Source organism: Phycodurus eques, chromosome 8, assembly GCF_024500275.1.
Source record: "Phycodurus eques isolate BA_2022a chromosome 8, UOR_Pequ_1.1, whole genome shotgun sequence".
In the NCBI taxonomy this organism is placed as follows: domain Eukaryota; kingdom Metazoa; phylum Chordata; class Actinopteri; order Syngnathiformes; family Syngnathidae; genus Phycodurus; species Phycodurus eques.
In genome coordinates, this window is record NC_084532.1 from 18897849 (window position 1) to 18911153 (window position 13305).

General features: G+C 39.2%; 1 protein-coding gene across 1 annotated transcript in view; it reads left to right on the forward strand.

The window, feature by feature from the left end:
• The window catches only part of agbl4 (AGBL carboxypeptidase 4), a 354108-nt gene that overhangs the window by 24017 nt on the left and 316786 nt on the right, over positions 1-13305 (forward strand). Inside the window, exon 3 of the mRNA XM_061683038.1 lies at positions 4647-4771. Coding sequence (XP_061539022.1) covers positions 4647-4771 — 125 coding nt within the window. The remainder of the gene's footprint in view (positions 1-4646; positions 4772-13305) is intronic.

Genomic DNA, 13305 nt, shown 5'->3' on the forward strand with positions numbered 1-13305 from the left:
GAATAAGATTTCCCACAGGGGAGCTGTGTAAGGATGTCGCTCAGGCTTCCATAGCTGGCATCATGTTCTACAGACAACAAAATAGTTCAGACTGAATCTACAGTGCCTCTGCTGGTTGCTGCCAGGTAGTGCATGTTGCCTCATATTAATATATTATACTAATATATAATATAAATGCATTAAGAATGGGAGAGATATATATACAGACCCTTTCCAAAAAAAATGTATATCATGGAAAAGTTTATTTCCATAATTCCATTCAGAAAGTTATACTTTCATAGATTATAGATTCAGGGGCCACAATTTATACAATTTCAAGTATTTATTTGTTTCGTTTTACATAATGTGGGCTTCCATCTCATAAAATCCACGAAATCAGGAATTCAAAAAATGTGAATACTGTGAAGAAATCATGATTTATTTCTCAGTTTTTGTAGAAATGATGGTCAAATTAAATAAATCAAAATATGGTACTTTCCAAATTACACGTTAATCTTCAATACTTGGTAGGGAATCCTTTTGCTTTAATCACTGCCTCGATGTGCCATGACATTGAGGCAATCAGCCTGTAGCATTGCCTGGGAGTTATGGAAGCCCAGATTTCCTCGATGCTTGCTGTCAGTTCTTCTATGTTTTTGGGTCTGGTGCCCCTAATTTTCCTTTTGATAATACCCCATAGATTCTCAATGGGGTTTAGATCCGGCGAGTTGGCTGGCCAGTCAAGCACTTTGATGGCATGGGCATCAAACCAGGTTTTGGTGCTCCTGGCGGTATGGGCATGGGCCAGGTCCTGCTGGAAGATGAAATCTTCATCTCCATACAGATCCCCAGCAGAAGGAATCATGAAGTCCTCTAAAACATTCTGGTAGACTATTGCGGTGACCTTTGATTTAAGAAAGCAGAGTTTACCAACAGTGGACACGCTTACGAACACACACAGTATGTGCAGCTACTCAGGTAGTGAGAAAAAGGACAGGTTTTTTTCAGAGCTAGTTATTGTATAATTTAGAGCACTGTCAGGTCTAAGTTGCTTATTGAAACCAATGTTAAATTTGTATATTTCCTAGTGTCCTCTCTAGGATAAAGACTTATGTTTAATGCAGCCCGTCAAGACACCAATGAAGAAAATGATGAAGAGAAATGATACACTGGAGGAATGATATAACAGTTTTGCTCAAGAAAGTGTTTGTTCTTTGCTCAGTCTTCAAGTAATTTAGTTCACGCAAATGTATTTCATTCCCCCACCACATACAAGACTTTACTGTACTTGACATTTTTTTTGGACTGCAAGGTTTTTCAGTAGACAGACAGGTTTCTTTTTTTGATCGTGTTTTTTTTTTTTTTTTTTTTGTATTTCCCTAAAAGGGCAGCCACACAATAAAGCAGTTAGTGTCTGTTTGATACTAAATGACATAGCATTGATTTAAATGGTCAGGCCATTCGTTCCGCCAAAGTGTTTGAATGTGTAGGTAGCAGCCATAAAATTAAAACAGGGCTCAATGGTGTGTCATATCCTTGCTGCTTCACGGCCTCAACGTGTAATTCGGACTCTGAGGCTGCAGCCATCTCTCATGTCAGGCCCTCCAGCTCTGGACTCAATAACCCAGCCGCCCATGGCTGCTGTCTGTTGCTACCCTATATACTTAAGTGTTCACAAGCAGAAACATAAAGATGCATATTAGGTATCAAGTGTGTAAGACCACCCTTCCAGATTCAAAGGAACTGTACTTTTGATGAGTTCTTATTAGCACTGCATCGAGACATGTTAAGAGGGTCACTTTCTGACACAATCTTGGGCTGCATGAAAACCTTGATCACTGCATCTGGCACAGACTACATGTTCCACAACCAGGCTGACCTGATAAAGATTAATTTTTAAAAATGTCATCAATCATACAGTTTATTTGCATTTGTTTCAACTTTATTTGGAGCGTTATACAATATGTCAAAGAAAAAGCTTTTGAATATTGACATTTATTTACTAGTTCTAAGTATTCCAACACCATAAATTAATCTAAATATGTATGATGTGCATAAATCATCATTGAACTGAGCAAATACCTTGCTTGCTATAGAATGTTATTTGGTGGCAGTTATTGACATGCTTTTATTGATTTTACCTACCAATGTTTGCTGTATGAAATTCTATGAAAGGCACTGCAGGGGGGGGGGGCACAGTTCATTTTATGACTTTAATTTCATAAAATTGCTTGGAACTAGGTTGCAAACCAGCTAAAACCCCCTTCCCTGTCTTACTGATATAACCATAGAATGTACAATAACTAGGGATGGAACATAAAAGTAGTTCATTAAAAGTAAAATGCCTGTAAAACTATACAACTTGGAGGTTAACCAACATTTTCGAGAAAAATATGCCTTAAAAATAGATTACACATTTTAAAGTCAAATCGCCATCAGGCATGACATCGCATAAGCCTTTCATATATTACACAAGACTTAAGATCAGTGAGCATAAACATATGTTTGGGGCTTTCTGTGCACAGAAGGATACTAGTGATGACAAAGAAGATAAGTGTGATGGTGACCATAAAACAGAACTTGTGACATATAAAAACGTTTTCGGCAATGTGTTGCTATATTCAGGGCTTGTTTAAATTTGTTATTCCACACACAACTCTTTCTGTTATAGTGCACAGTCCTCCTGGAAAATAAAAAAGGATTTCCTTTCATGATTTCCACAATGTAAAAAGCATAGAAATTCCCACAATTCCTAGGATGCTGAAGTTAGATATACTCAACTACTATAGATAATCAACTAAATGATGCAGACATATCTTATTGAATTTAACACTTTAACTCAATTGTGTGATGTGTTCATTGCAGTCCGCCCTTGTAGTTTCCCTGCTTTTATTTGAAATTACTTGTGTGCTTCCCAAAGTGTGTGTAGATAGTTTTTTTTTTTTCTGATATCCACAGATGTTCCATTATTTGCAAGTACAAATTCAGTGCAGACATCGAGACAGACATGTTAAAGCTTTCTTTGATTATGATAGAAGTTGTAATTCGTGTTCACTGTCCTTCCTTTATATCCCTTCCAATTTTCTCTCAATAGTGTAATGTTCCCTTTTATTTTGTGCATGCATACAGTACTTGACTTGAGAAAAGGTTTAGATTAATTAATTTATGAAGTACATTAGTTTTATATGTCAGCATCCAAGCCATGCAGCTACTCCCTGATTAGTCAAAGATGCTGTTGAGAGGGTTGTTTTCCTGGCCTGTATGCTGGGATAAGACTCCAATCACTTAACGTTAGTGCTTCCTGTGGAAGCTGTAAGTGGATGAGCTTCAAATGTGAAAGTAGAACAGCCATTAGTTATTCTAATTCTAAAATCTCGCTTTTTCTCTTTTGTGGCCATTTCATAGCACTGCTGTTAATAAAAACAAAATAGTTTATGTTTTCTTAATACATTTATGAAGTAACGGTTGATCTTCTGTGGGTGCCCTTGTATTAGCAGAATACGTGATGCAAGCTAACTAGTGGTTTAGCTCTGTCTTGTGGCAGCTGGGGCGAGATATTGTTTGACACTGTGGTGCTTACCCCATCTGTCTATAATCACATGCATGCTCGCTCATCAATGTGTGCTACAGCTACCTGCTAACCTTGTGAAGTGGCAGGATTTGTGAGTATATGTATATAAACTCCAAAATCCAAACTTCAAACTGAGAAGCTTGTGGGTGATCAACAACAATTTGAGACCACTCCATGTATTTAGGGGAGGACAAAGTAAGTAGTAATTACCTCCAGCAATCACAAAAAAACATGAGAAGAGATGTTAGTTTTGACCAAAATGTGTTTGCTTGATTGTTTTTTGGTCAGATTTCAGGACAACAAATCTTAATAAAAGTGTTACTTTTATTATACTCCATGAATTAACTCATTAATATATGTATTGATAGAATATTTGTCAAATCACCTTTGCAAATCCATATAAGAAATAATTGATCCAAGCCTTTCTTTCCTATATGGATTTGAACAACATACACTGGATGGTTTGTATCAGGTTTTCTACCTCCCATCAGTCCTTTTAACATCTCACATAGTGTTTTTTAAGCCTTGAATTCAGAAGGGTAACACACTCCCATTTCACTTCTCCCCTATGTGTTTGCGTTTACTTTGACACAACTCGTCAATTTTGTCTGTGCCGCATGAGTATCTTCAACATACATATCCATGTTGCCAGGATATAAATCAGAGGAGACACAGATGAAGCTTATATTTAGAATGACTGTCATGTAGTCATCTACCTACCACCCGGTTATCTTATAGACAGCTTTGAGAATTGGAAGCGGGCAAATAATTCCCATTGGATTAATTATATTTCCACTCATCATCTTTTCTCTGTGGTTAGTATGTAATATGTCTGATATGGACGACTGAAGCCTTTTGTGTCAGTTGGTCTTTCTCATGCTCAACTGCCCTCTGTGGGGATTGTTTTGGTGTGATTAACTTGTCAATGTACCTACATACAGTGGAAGAAGTACATATATTACAGTATACAGTATTATGAAATTGAATGTTACCCATTTTTGAAGAAGATATGCATTTTAGCACTTTGCTAAAGCAATGTCAAAATAGGATACTGATAAAACGATCCCTACTTATGTAAAATCTTATGCTTCTGTAGGGAACCTTGGCCGTGTTGACTACATCAGTGAATTTGAGTTTGACCTTTTCATCCGGCCTGACACCTGCAATCCCCGGTTCCGCGTCTGGTTCAACTTCACCGTGGAGAATGTCCGAGAGACACAGGTTTGTGTTCAATATTTTGAAAAGGCACTGAAGGGGTTCAGTCATTTAGAAACTCATTTAGAAACTCAGCATCAAAATACTGTATAAGCCACAATACCTAATATAGTCATTGTTTATATATTGTTCAATTGTTCATGTTGTTCAATAACCCCATATCATTATTCTATACTATATTTGTTTCTTTCTAAATGTTAAGTTTCTGTGGCAAAGAGTACAGGATGTATGGATAGCTGTCAAAGCAGTAGTTCACCGACATTCAGAGGGAGAAAACACTTTTTTTCGATAGTTGAAGGAAATGTAATCAAAAGCTCATCACTGTTAGGAAGTCTCATTTATTGTTCCACATGTGGTGCCAATTTCTGTTCTGACACAATATTGTTTTCTATACATAGTAAATAGTTATGCTGTTAATATTCTGTCATCCAGCAACATTGCAGGTAAATGCACACTTTTAATTATTTGAATCAAATTATGAACATAAACAGTATTTTTTTGTGACACAATGTGTAGGGAATCAATTGGGAATCACATCATTTAAAGGCCACATAATTTATGAAACCTAATTTAACATTGATTGTACACGCTGTCAAATTAAACTTTCCTCCCATCTATTCGTAAGTTGTGTACAAAACAAGTTTTTTTCCCCACTGAATTGAGGGAATCTTCTTTTTCCTGCATCAGTTCTTGTCACAGTCTCCCGGGGTGATTCTGCCACTGGCAAACTGCGAGCTTTGTGATTGGTGGACATAGGTGGTCACGTGGCACAGAGATACACTGTATGTGATGAGAGTTAACATCGCTTGGGGAGGGGGCACAGCAGGCTGTGCTATTTAAATATGACTTTGCTGGATAAGAAAAAGGTAAAATTGGAAACATTGGCAAGAAATCCTTACTTCTGTGATATCATTTTTCATGGATAATCTTGTCGGGCTTAGATAAAAACAACAAATAGAGACAATGCTAAGGAGTAGCGCAAGCACAAAGAAAGCAGTGAGTGAGTGAGTGACTGAGTGATTGAGTGAGTGAGGACGATGCAAGCGAAAGAAAATCAAATAGATTGGGATACTGAAAAAGGCAAAAATAACGATGAATCCTCACCATTCTGTTGTGCCTGTCTTCCTGTGGAGTGTTCAACACGCCCTATCTGAGCCTATCAGGCCAATCAGCCCATCTCCCTGCAGTGCTGTAGTCAGCACTAATCACATTTTATGGCTCTGAGATGAATGGGATGCCCCGACTTGGAGCTGAATCGATCCCAGGGCTAGATAGGCCAGCACCGGCAGCCTGCAGCTCGGGCCAACAGGATATTTGCTGCTGTGGAAAAATGACAGCAAGTGCGTGGGAGAGACTGGCAGAAAGGGGCTCGGGAGGGGAGTACTCATAAAATGCATAATAATGTTACACATTTAAGTACATACAAATATATTATACATAATCACACATTCAATTACTTGCTTACATATTACAAGAGTAGATAACAACAACTGCCGCCTGTTTCTGGGAAAACTACCTCCTTCATAGAATTGTCTTTATCTGTCCAATGTCCTTCTTCAAAAAGACCACACTGAATTAAATCTACTGCAGATGACACTTGTTTTTTTTCTTAATCTATGTACCCAGTATATTGTTATATTAGATTAAAGGTGTCAAACTGGTGGCCCGGGGGCCAGATCCGCCCCGCAACATCATTTTATGTGGACCGCGAAAGCAAATCATGTGTGTCGACTACATGTTTCTTGTGAAAATACCAAAATTGGTGTCTTTACTTGTGTAATGTTGAGCTATTGCAAGCATTTTATGTTACCAATCCCCTTTTTGAAATAAATGTAATAATAGTTGAAATGTTTTTATTGGCTTCTGATTTTAAAACTAGTTATCCATCAATTTGTTGTGTATATGTCATTACATGAGACAATATTTTATATGGGTTCACAGTCATAATGGCCCTCTGAGGGAAGCCATAACTACAATGTGGCCCGCAACAAAAATTTGTTTGACACCCCTGTGAATTAGATTGTGACCCCAATTTCCAGAATTCACGTAGATTGTTAAAAATGATAATATTCGCACAGTATGAGTGCAAAGATAGAAAATGGGAAATTAAAGAAAGGATAATAGAATGAGTATGTTAAATAGCTAAGTGCAGTTATGTGAGGAGATGCTGTTCTATGGAGATATCAGCCTGGTTCCAGGGGAGAACCAGGCTGGTGGAGTGTTTCATCCAGCTAAGCCTTGCTAACTCTCAGCCTGAGCCAGGGGAATGGGGAACAGTAAAAGCCCGTGATATTGGAAGTGAGATGGCTATTTTGAAGGAATGTAAGCTGGTGAAACAGATTTGGTCTGCCTCAATCAGCTTAGAAGCTTTGTTGAAATTGGCTTCACCGTAGCACCGGTTATGATGGATGGTTGGCTGGATGAACATCCCCTTTTTATGTCTTATTTTTTTCTTCTTATTTGCATTTCCCAAACAACTTGCACACTTGAAAATAATCATACTCGTTCTGGTTTAGTTGGTAGCAATGCATGGGCAAAACACTCAACAGTGCCCAGGTATACAGCTATCCCACTTTCACCCCCTTTTCATTACACGGTACCTACTCTACTCAAAACTGTCTCTACTTGCTACTGGTGCGTTTCCGTTGACAAAACCAGGTATTATAAGGTAGTGTGAGATACTATTTCTAGCACTTGATACCGTATGGGTGACGTGAACCACTGCTGGCTGCTCATTGGTCCAGCAGATTCAACATCTAAAAATGTTCCTTACGGCGTGGTAAGCAGACTGAACAAAAGGCTAAGTTTGACTATCGGCTATTCACATTGTAGATATAAACGTCTTTCTGACTCGTCGTAATTATATTTTGAATATTTGGAATTTTCATATCTACAATTTAATTACATGGAATTTAGTCTTCTTAAAACTTAATTTAGGACAAATTATGTCACTTTTGCTATTCATATATATGTATGGCATTTATCATTATAGAGTTCTACATTTCAGTTGCAGATATCTATGACACCATTTTGACTAGTCATAATTCCAGTTAGCAGGCACAATGAACGACTGGTTAGCACATCTGCCTTACAGTTGTAGATAGAGTATTTGTGTTGACCCAATTGAGAAACCTAATAAATAGGAATGGCAAAAGTGACGTGGTTTGTCCTCGGCGAAATGATGTTGCGGATAATCTGAAAGGACAATTATGGACAGGAAGAATATATTTGTGGATATCTGTATTGTTCTTTACGACTAGGCAATATTGAGTTGCAGATGTCTGCAACGTGCAATATAGCTGCATGTTAAAAGGGCATGCCATATACCATGGCAAACTCTTACATGACAAGAAGTAACTACAGAAGTGGCTTGTTCTCCTCCATTGTTGTTTGTTAGCATGTCTTGTTCCCACTGTTGTATTCAATGGTGGGGTTTTAAGTTTCATGTTTTTTTTCAGTGTTTAATTGCAGTTTTACAGTTGACTAAAATGGCCTGGCATGTGTACTGTATCCAAAGAAAACATTTCATTTTTTTCTTGTCATGAATATTTCACATTTTATCAACAATGTTTTTATTAATGTAAAGTCCCATTTTAAAGAAACTTTCCAAACTATGAATACATCATGCGGGACACAGTGTCTGCTTACTTATATCTTAAAAAAGTTTATGTTCTAAGTCGAAAGTGAGTGAACCTCAATAAGCAAGTTCCTGCTAGCCCCATTGCATTTCATCCTCTGCCTATGTTATGGCCAGAAAGCAGTGGATGAGTTGATATGACAGCCCATTGGGCAAGTTGATATGCCATTCCATTCTGCTGTAGGGGTGTGCTAAATGTCAGGCTCCGTGAAGGGTACGGCTGTGAGCTATTATCATTGGGGCCTTCAGGGAGCCATTCATAGAAGGCAGCCAGTAAAACCTTGCACCGAGCACCTTCAACTCGGATGATTTGTAAGCCTCACTTGTCCAGCGAAAGCACAGTACAGAACAGTTACTCACCATAACCAGGGAAGAGGATGAACTGGTGCACAGTATTCCATTTTGTACCTTCAATTCCCAATGGGCTACCCTTGCTTTAATGTTGGAGACATAGCCCACTTAATATAATTCATCATCAGTGACATTACGCAGTCTGATACACTCGATAAGTTAGATATTGATTATTGAGCATGTAAGGTTTTTCTTACATTGTTTGCATAATGCAATTGTTTACAGTAGCTATTATAACACCATATAACACAACTCCCATACATTATATGAACAAAAGGACACCTCGCCATTATACCTACAGCAAGAGAAAATCGAGGAACATATGGAGCTCGCCTTTTGAAGTTAGAACAGCTTCCTATTTTCTGGGAAGACTTAAAAGAAGTGTGTGTGTGTGTGTGTGCGTGTGCGTGTGTGTGTGCGTGCATGTGTGTTTGTGTGTTCATCCAGAAGCTTGTTTGTGGGGTTCAGAGGTCACTGATGTTGGAGGGTTTAGTTCACAGTCTATGTTCTTGTTCATCCCAAAGGTATTTGATGGGATTGAGGTCAAGGCTCTCAAATTCATCCAGTCCTAAATCAGCTTTCAGGCAAGTCTAAAGTAACATTCTCTGACTCCGATAATTGTGAGATATTATTATGATGGTGTGATCCCAATAATTTGTTTTCATAATTAGACAAAAGCTAGAAGAGAGGATACATTGATAATATGGATTGGACAAGGATTCATTGTTCATTATTAGACATTTTTATGTAATTATTATTCTGTAATTTGTGTGGAATTGGTTGTTGATAGATTGTGCCTTTGACTAAATTGAGGTTAAAAACTTGACGACAGCCATTCGAATGCTGTAAACTTTAGTGACTGTATGGGAAGTTGAGACCTCCACTTTGTCACAACACCCCTGGGCAATAATATGATATATATTAAATATTATATTCGATGAATTTCTGGTTCACCATCCGGCGTCTCAGGAGGGGGAAGCAGTGCACCATCAACACTGTATAGTGGAGATGAGGCGTTGTTGACCTCAACTCAGGACGTTGTGAGTCGGTGGGTAGAATACTTCGAAGACCTCCTCAATTCCACCGACATGCCTTACAATAAGGAAGCAGAGTCTGGGGTCTCTGAGGTGGGCTCTCCTATCTCTGGGCTTGAGGTCACCGAGGAGGTGAAAAAGCTCCTCTCTGGTAAGGCCCCAGGGGTGGATGAGATTCGCCCGGAGTTCCTAAAGGCTCTGGATGTTGTGGGGTTGTCCTGGTTGACACGCCTCTGCAACTTTGCGTGGACATCGGGGACAGCGCCTCTGGATTGGCAGACTGGTGTGGTGGGCCCCCTTTTTCAAAAGGGGGACCGGAGGGTGTGTTCCAACTACAGCTTCCCCGCTAAAGCTAGTGCCCCCTCGATCAAACCTCGGACAAGTGGAAGAAAATGGATGGATTGATGGAAAATATTTTGCATACAAAGTACAACCCCAATTCCAATGAAGTTGGGACGTTGTGTTAAACATAAATAAATACAGAATACAATGATTTGCAAATCATGTTCAACCTATATTTAATTGAATACACTACAAAGACAAGATATTTAATGTTCAAACTTACATCGCTTACATGCAGTGATTTCTCCAGATTCTCTGAACCTTTTGATGATATTATGGACCGTACATGATGAAATCCATAAATTCCTTGCAATTGTACGTTGAGGAACATTGTCCTTAAACTGTTCGACTATTTTCGCACGCACTTGTTCACAAAGAGGTGAACCTCACCCCGTCTTTGCTTCTGAATGACTGAGCAATTCAGGGAAGCTCCTTTTATACCCAATCATGGCACCCACCTGTTCCCAATTAGCCTGTTCACCTGTGGGATGTTCCAAACAGGTGTTTGATGAGCATTCCTCAACTTTCTCAGTCTTTGTTGCCACCTGTCCCAGCTTTTTTGGAACGTGTTGCAGCCATAAAATTCTAAGTTAATGATTATTTGCTAAAAACAATAATTTTTTATCAGTTTGAACATTAAATATCTTGTCTTTTTATTGTATTCAATTAAATATAAGTGTAGCATGATTTGCAAATCATTGTACTCTGTTTTTATTTATGTTTAACGCAACGTCCCAACTTCATTGGAATTGGGGTTGTACAATAAATATAATGTTGAGGTTCCATTACGTTTTCTGCCAATAAAAATTAAGGATGTTAGCTGTGGGTCAAGTTTCTCATCATACTGTGAACATTCTTCCACCATCTTTTCTCCATTGCCCCTCAGCAGAGACACGGGGGGACAGACAGGCAACCGTCTAACAATATTGAGTGAATGTTGTCCCATCATTGCTGTAGTTACGTAGCAACGATCATGCGGGACAGACAGCTGGTTGGTGTCAGTGACTCATGACAGGGGTCCTAGAGGGTCATAAACCTCCAACTCTGTGATTAGCGTTGACTTTCATTTTTCTTTTCTTTTTTAATTTATTATTATAAATTTGAGGTCACAGTTTGATTTTTAACAGACAACACATCACTTTTCCCATCCTTGTCCTTGCAGTGCATACTACGGCAGAATGTAGTGGTGGGTAACTTCAGAGCTGCTTCCTCTCACTAAATTATACAACATATTTGGGCTTGTGTGTCTCTGCCAAATGGTTTATCACTTAAAACACTCACTGCGCAGGCAGATAAAGTTTGGATTGATTAGTTTTAAACATGATGGGAACTTCTAGAAAGGAACAGGGCACCAGGCAGTTTGGCAGGAGGAGTAGGGTATCTTGGATAACCTTGTTCTGTAAAAGAGGAACTTGGGCATCCTTCCTCATTGTCAAGGCTGATGCTCCCCAGATCACTCCATAATGACATGGACAAAAGGATATGACGACAGCACAGAATGGATTTTTTAAACCGTCGCCCTGATAGCGGAATGTGTGTTTCCTGGGTTATCACTGCTGACACAAGGTTCCTTATCAAAGTTAATTTCCCTATTTTAAACTTGATTGACTTTAAAAGGAGGCACAGAGCTGATGGTATGTTTTCAAATATTTCAGACTCACCATTTGCATTCATTATTGTGCTTCTTAAATCAGGTTCGGGGAACTGTAAATGTTGAGAGTAACATTTAATTTTCCATCCATCCATCCATCCATCCATCCCTGGACTGTTCGCCAGCCATTTGCAGGGCATATATAGACAGACAACCATTCACTCTCTCATTCACATCTAAGGACAATTTAGTCTTCAATTGACCTGTAACACTCATGTTTTGGGATGTGGGAGGAAACCAGAGTATGGAGAGAAAACCCACATACAATTTTTGCTTTGTACATTTCCCTTTACAAGAGAGTGGATCCTCAAAACTTGTACAGTAATACCTCGTTTACTGTGGGGGTTATATTCAAGAACACCCCCGCGACTGACGACGAGGTAGCGACCATATATTCATTGAATAATTTATATTGATTTTAAAGCTTTATGCATAACACCAATACTACATGCATGTGAAGTGCAGGTATTATCGTCTTGGGGTCACAATCCTCACATTCTACACGACTGGATCTGTGACTATGATTGAAAAGGCGGGGCCCGGCCTCTTGAGGGGCGTGGGTAACAGCGAATAACAGGATAGAGTTGGCTGGCTGTTAACTGGCTAATCTGTTATGCCTGGATCAGACTACAAGAGAAATTTGGTCTTTTCACGATTGCACTGTCAGACTACTGCCATACAATCTTGCCGTATCTCAGTCAGACAGTGGCACCACTACACGACGTGTATTCCGATACCACCGTATCCGGTCTTTTACGATCACTGGGCTTTATCTTGTCAAATTTAACACTGTCGGGAGGTGGGACCAGAAAAAGGTGTCACCTTTCACCGCAACCGGATGTAACCGTTATTATGATGACAACAAGGTGTTGTCAAACAATGGATCGCCACGGCGTTGTTTGGGGGGAGAAAAAAAGAACAAAAAGAGGGGAAAAAAAGGTGCAGTATCACTGGGTGCTTGGGAGAGGGTGTTTTGGGCTGTCCATTTAAGGAGGTATGTTCACATACTTTTAAATGATACGGCAAGCAGGCAACACAATTTTATGTAGCCTAGCAAGCTAGTGCTAGCACTAACGTTTGTACGTAAACATGCCGACGTTCTATTGAATCATGCTCCAAAGCTTTGGTAAACATTGGTTTGTGCGTGTGGATGAATGTTTACAACGGTGACCAAGTACAGTGTGTTGACAACAGCAAGCACGGGAGGCGATGGTCACAATATGCAATCCTATTGGTTGACGTCAAGGTTGGAGACTATGTTGATATGTCACACTACATGGAAAAAAATCAAATCAAACATGCTTGACTTTTCATTTTGGTGTTGTAGGGCTTTAGTCAGGCCAAATCGTTGGTCCTTGATTATGTCACACTACAAGAAGTTTTGTCCTTCCCGATAAAATATGTCGGGCCTGATCTGAGGAAATCGCCCACGATAGCAAATCGGACCAATATTGGGGCTGAAATCCTGTAGTCTGATCTGTAGTCTGAAGTTAATAAAGCATTTTTTAAACATGTTTATGATGGT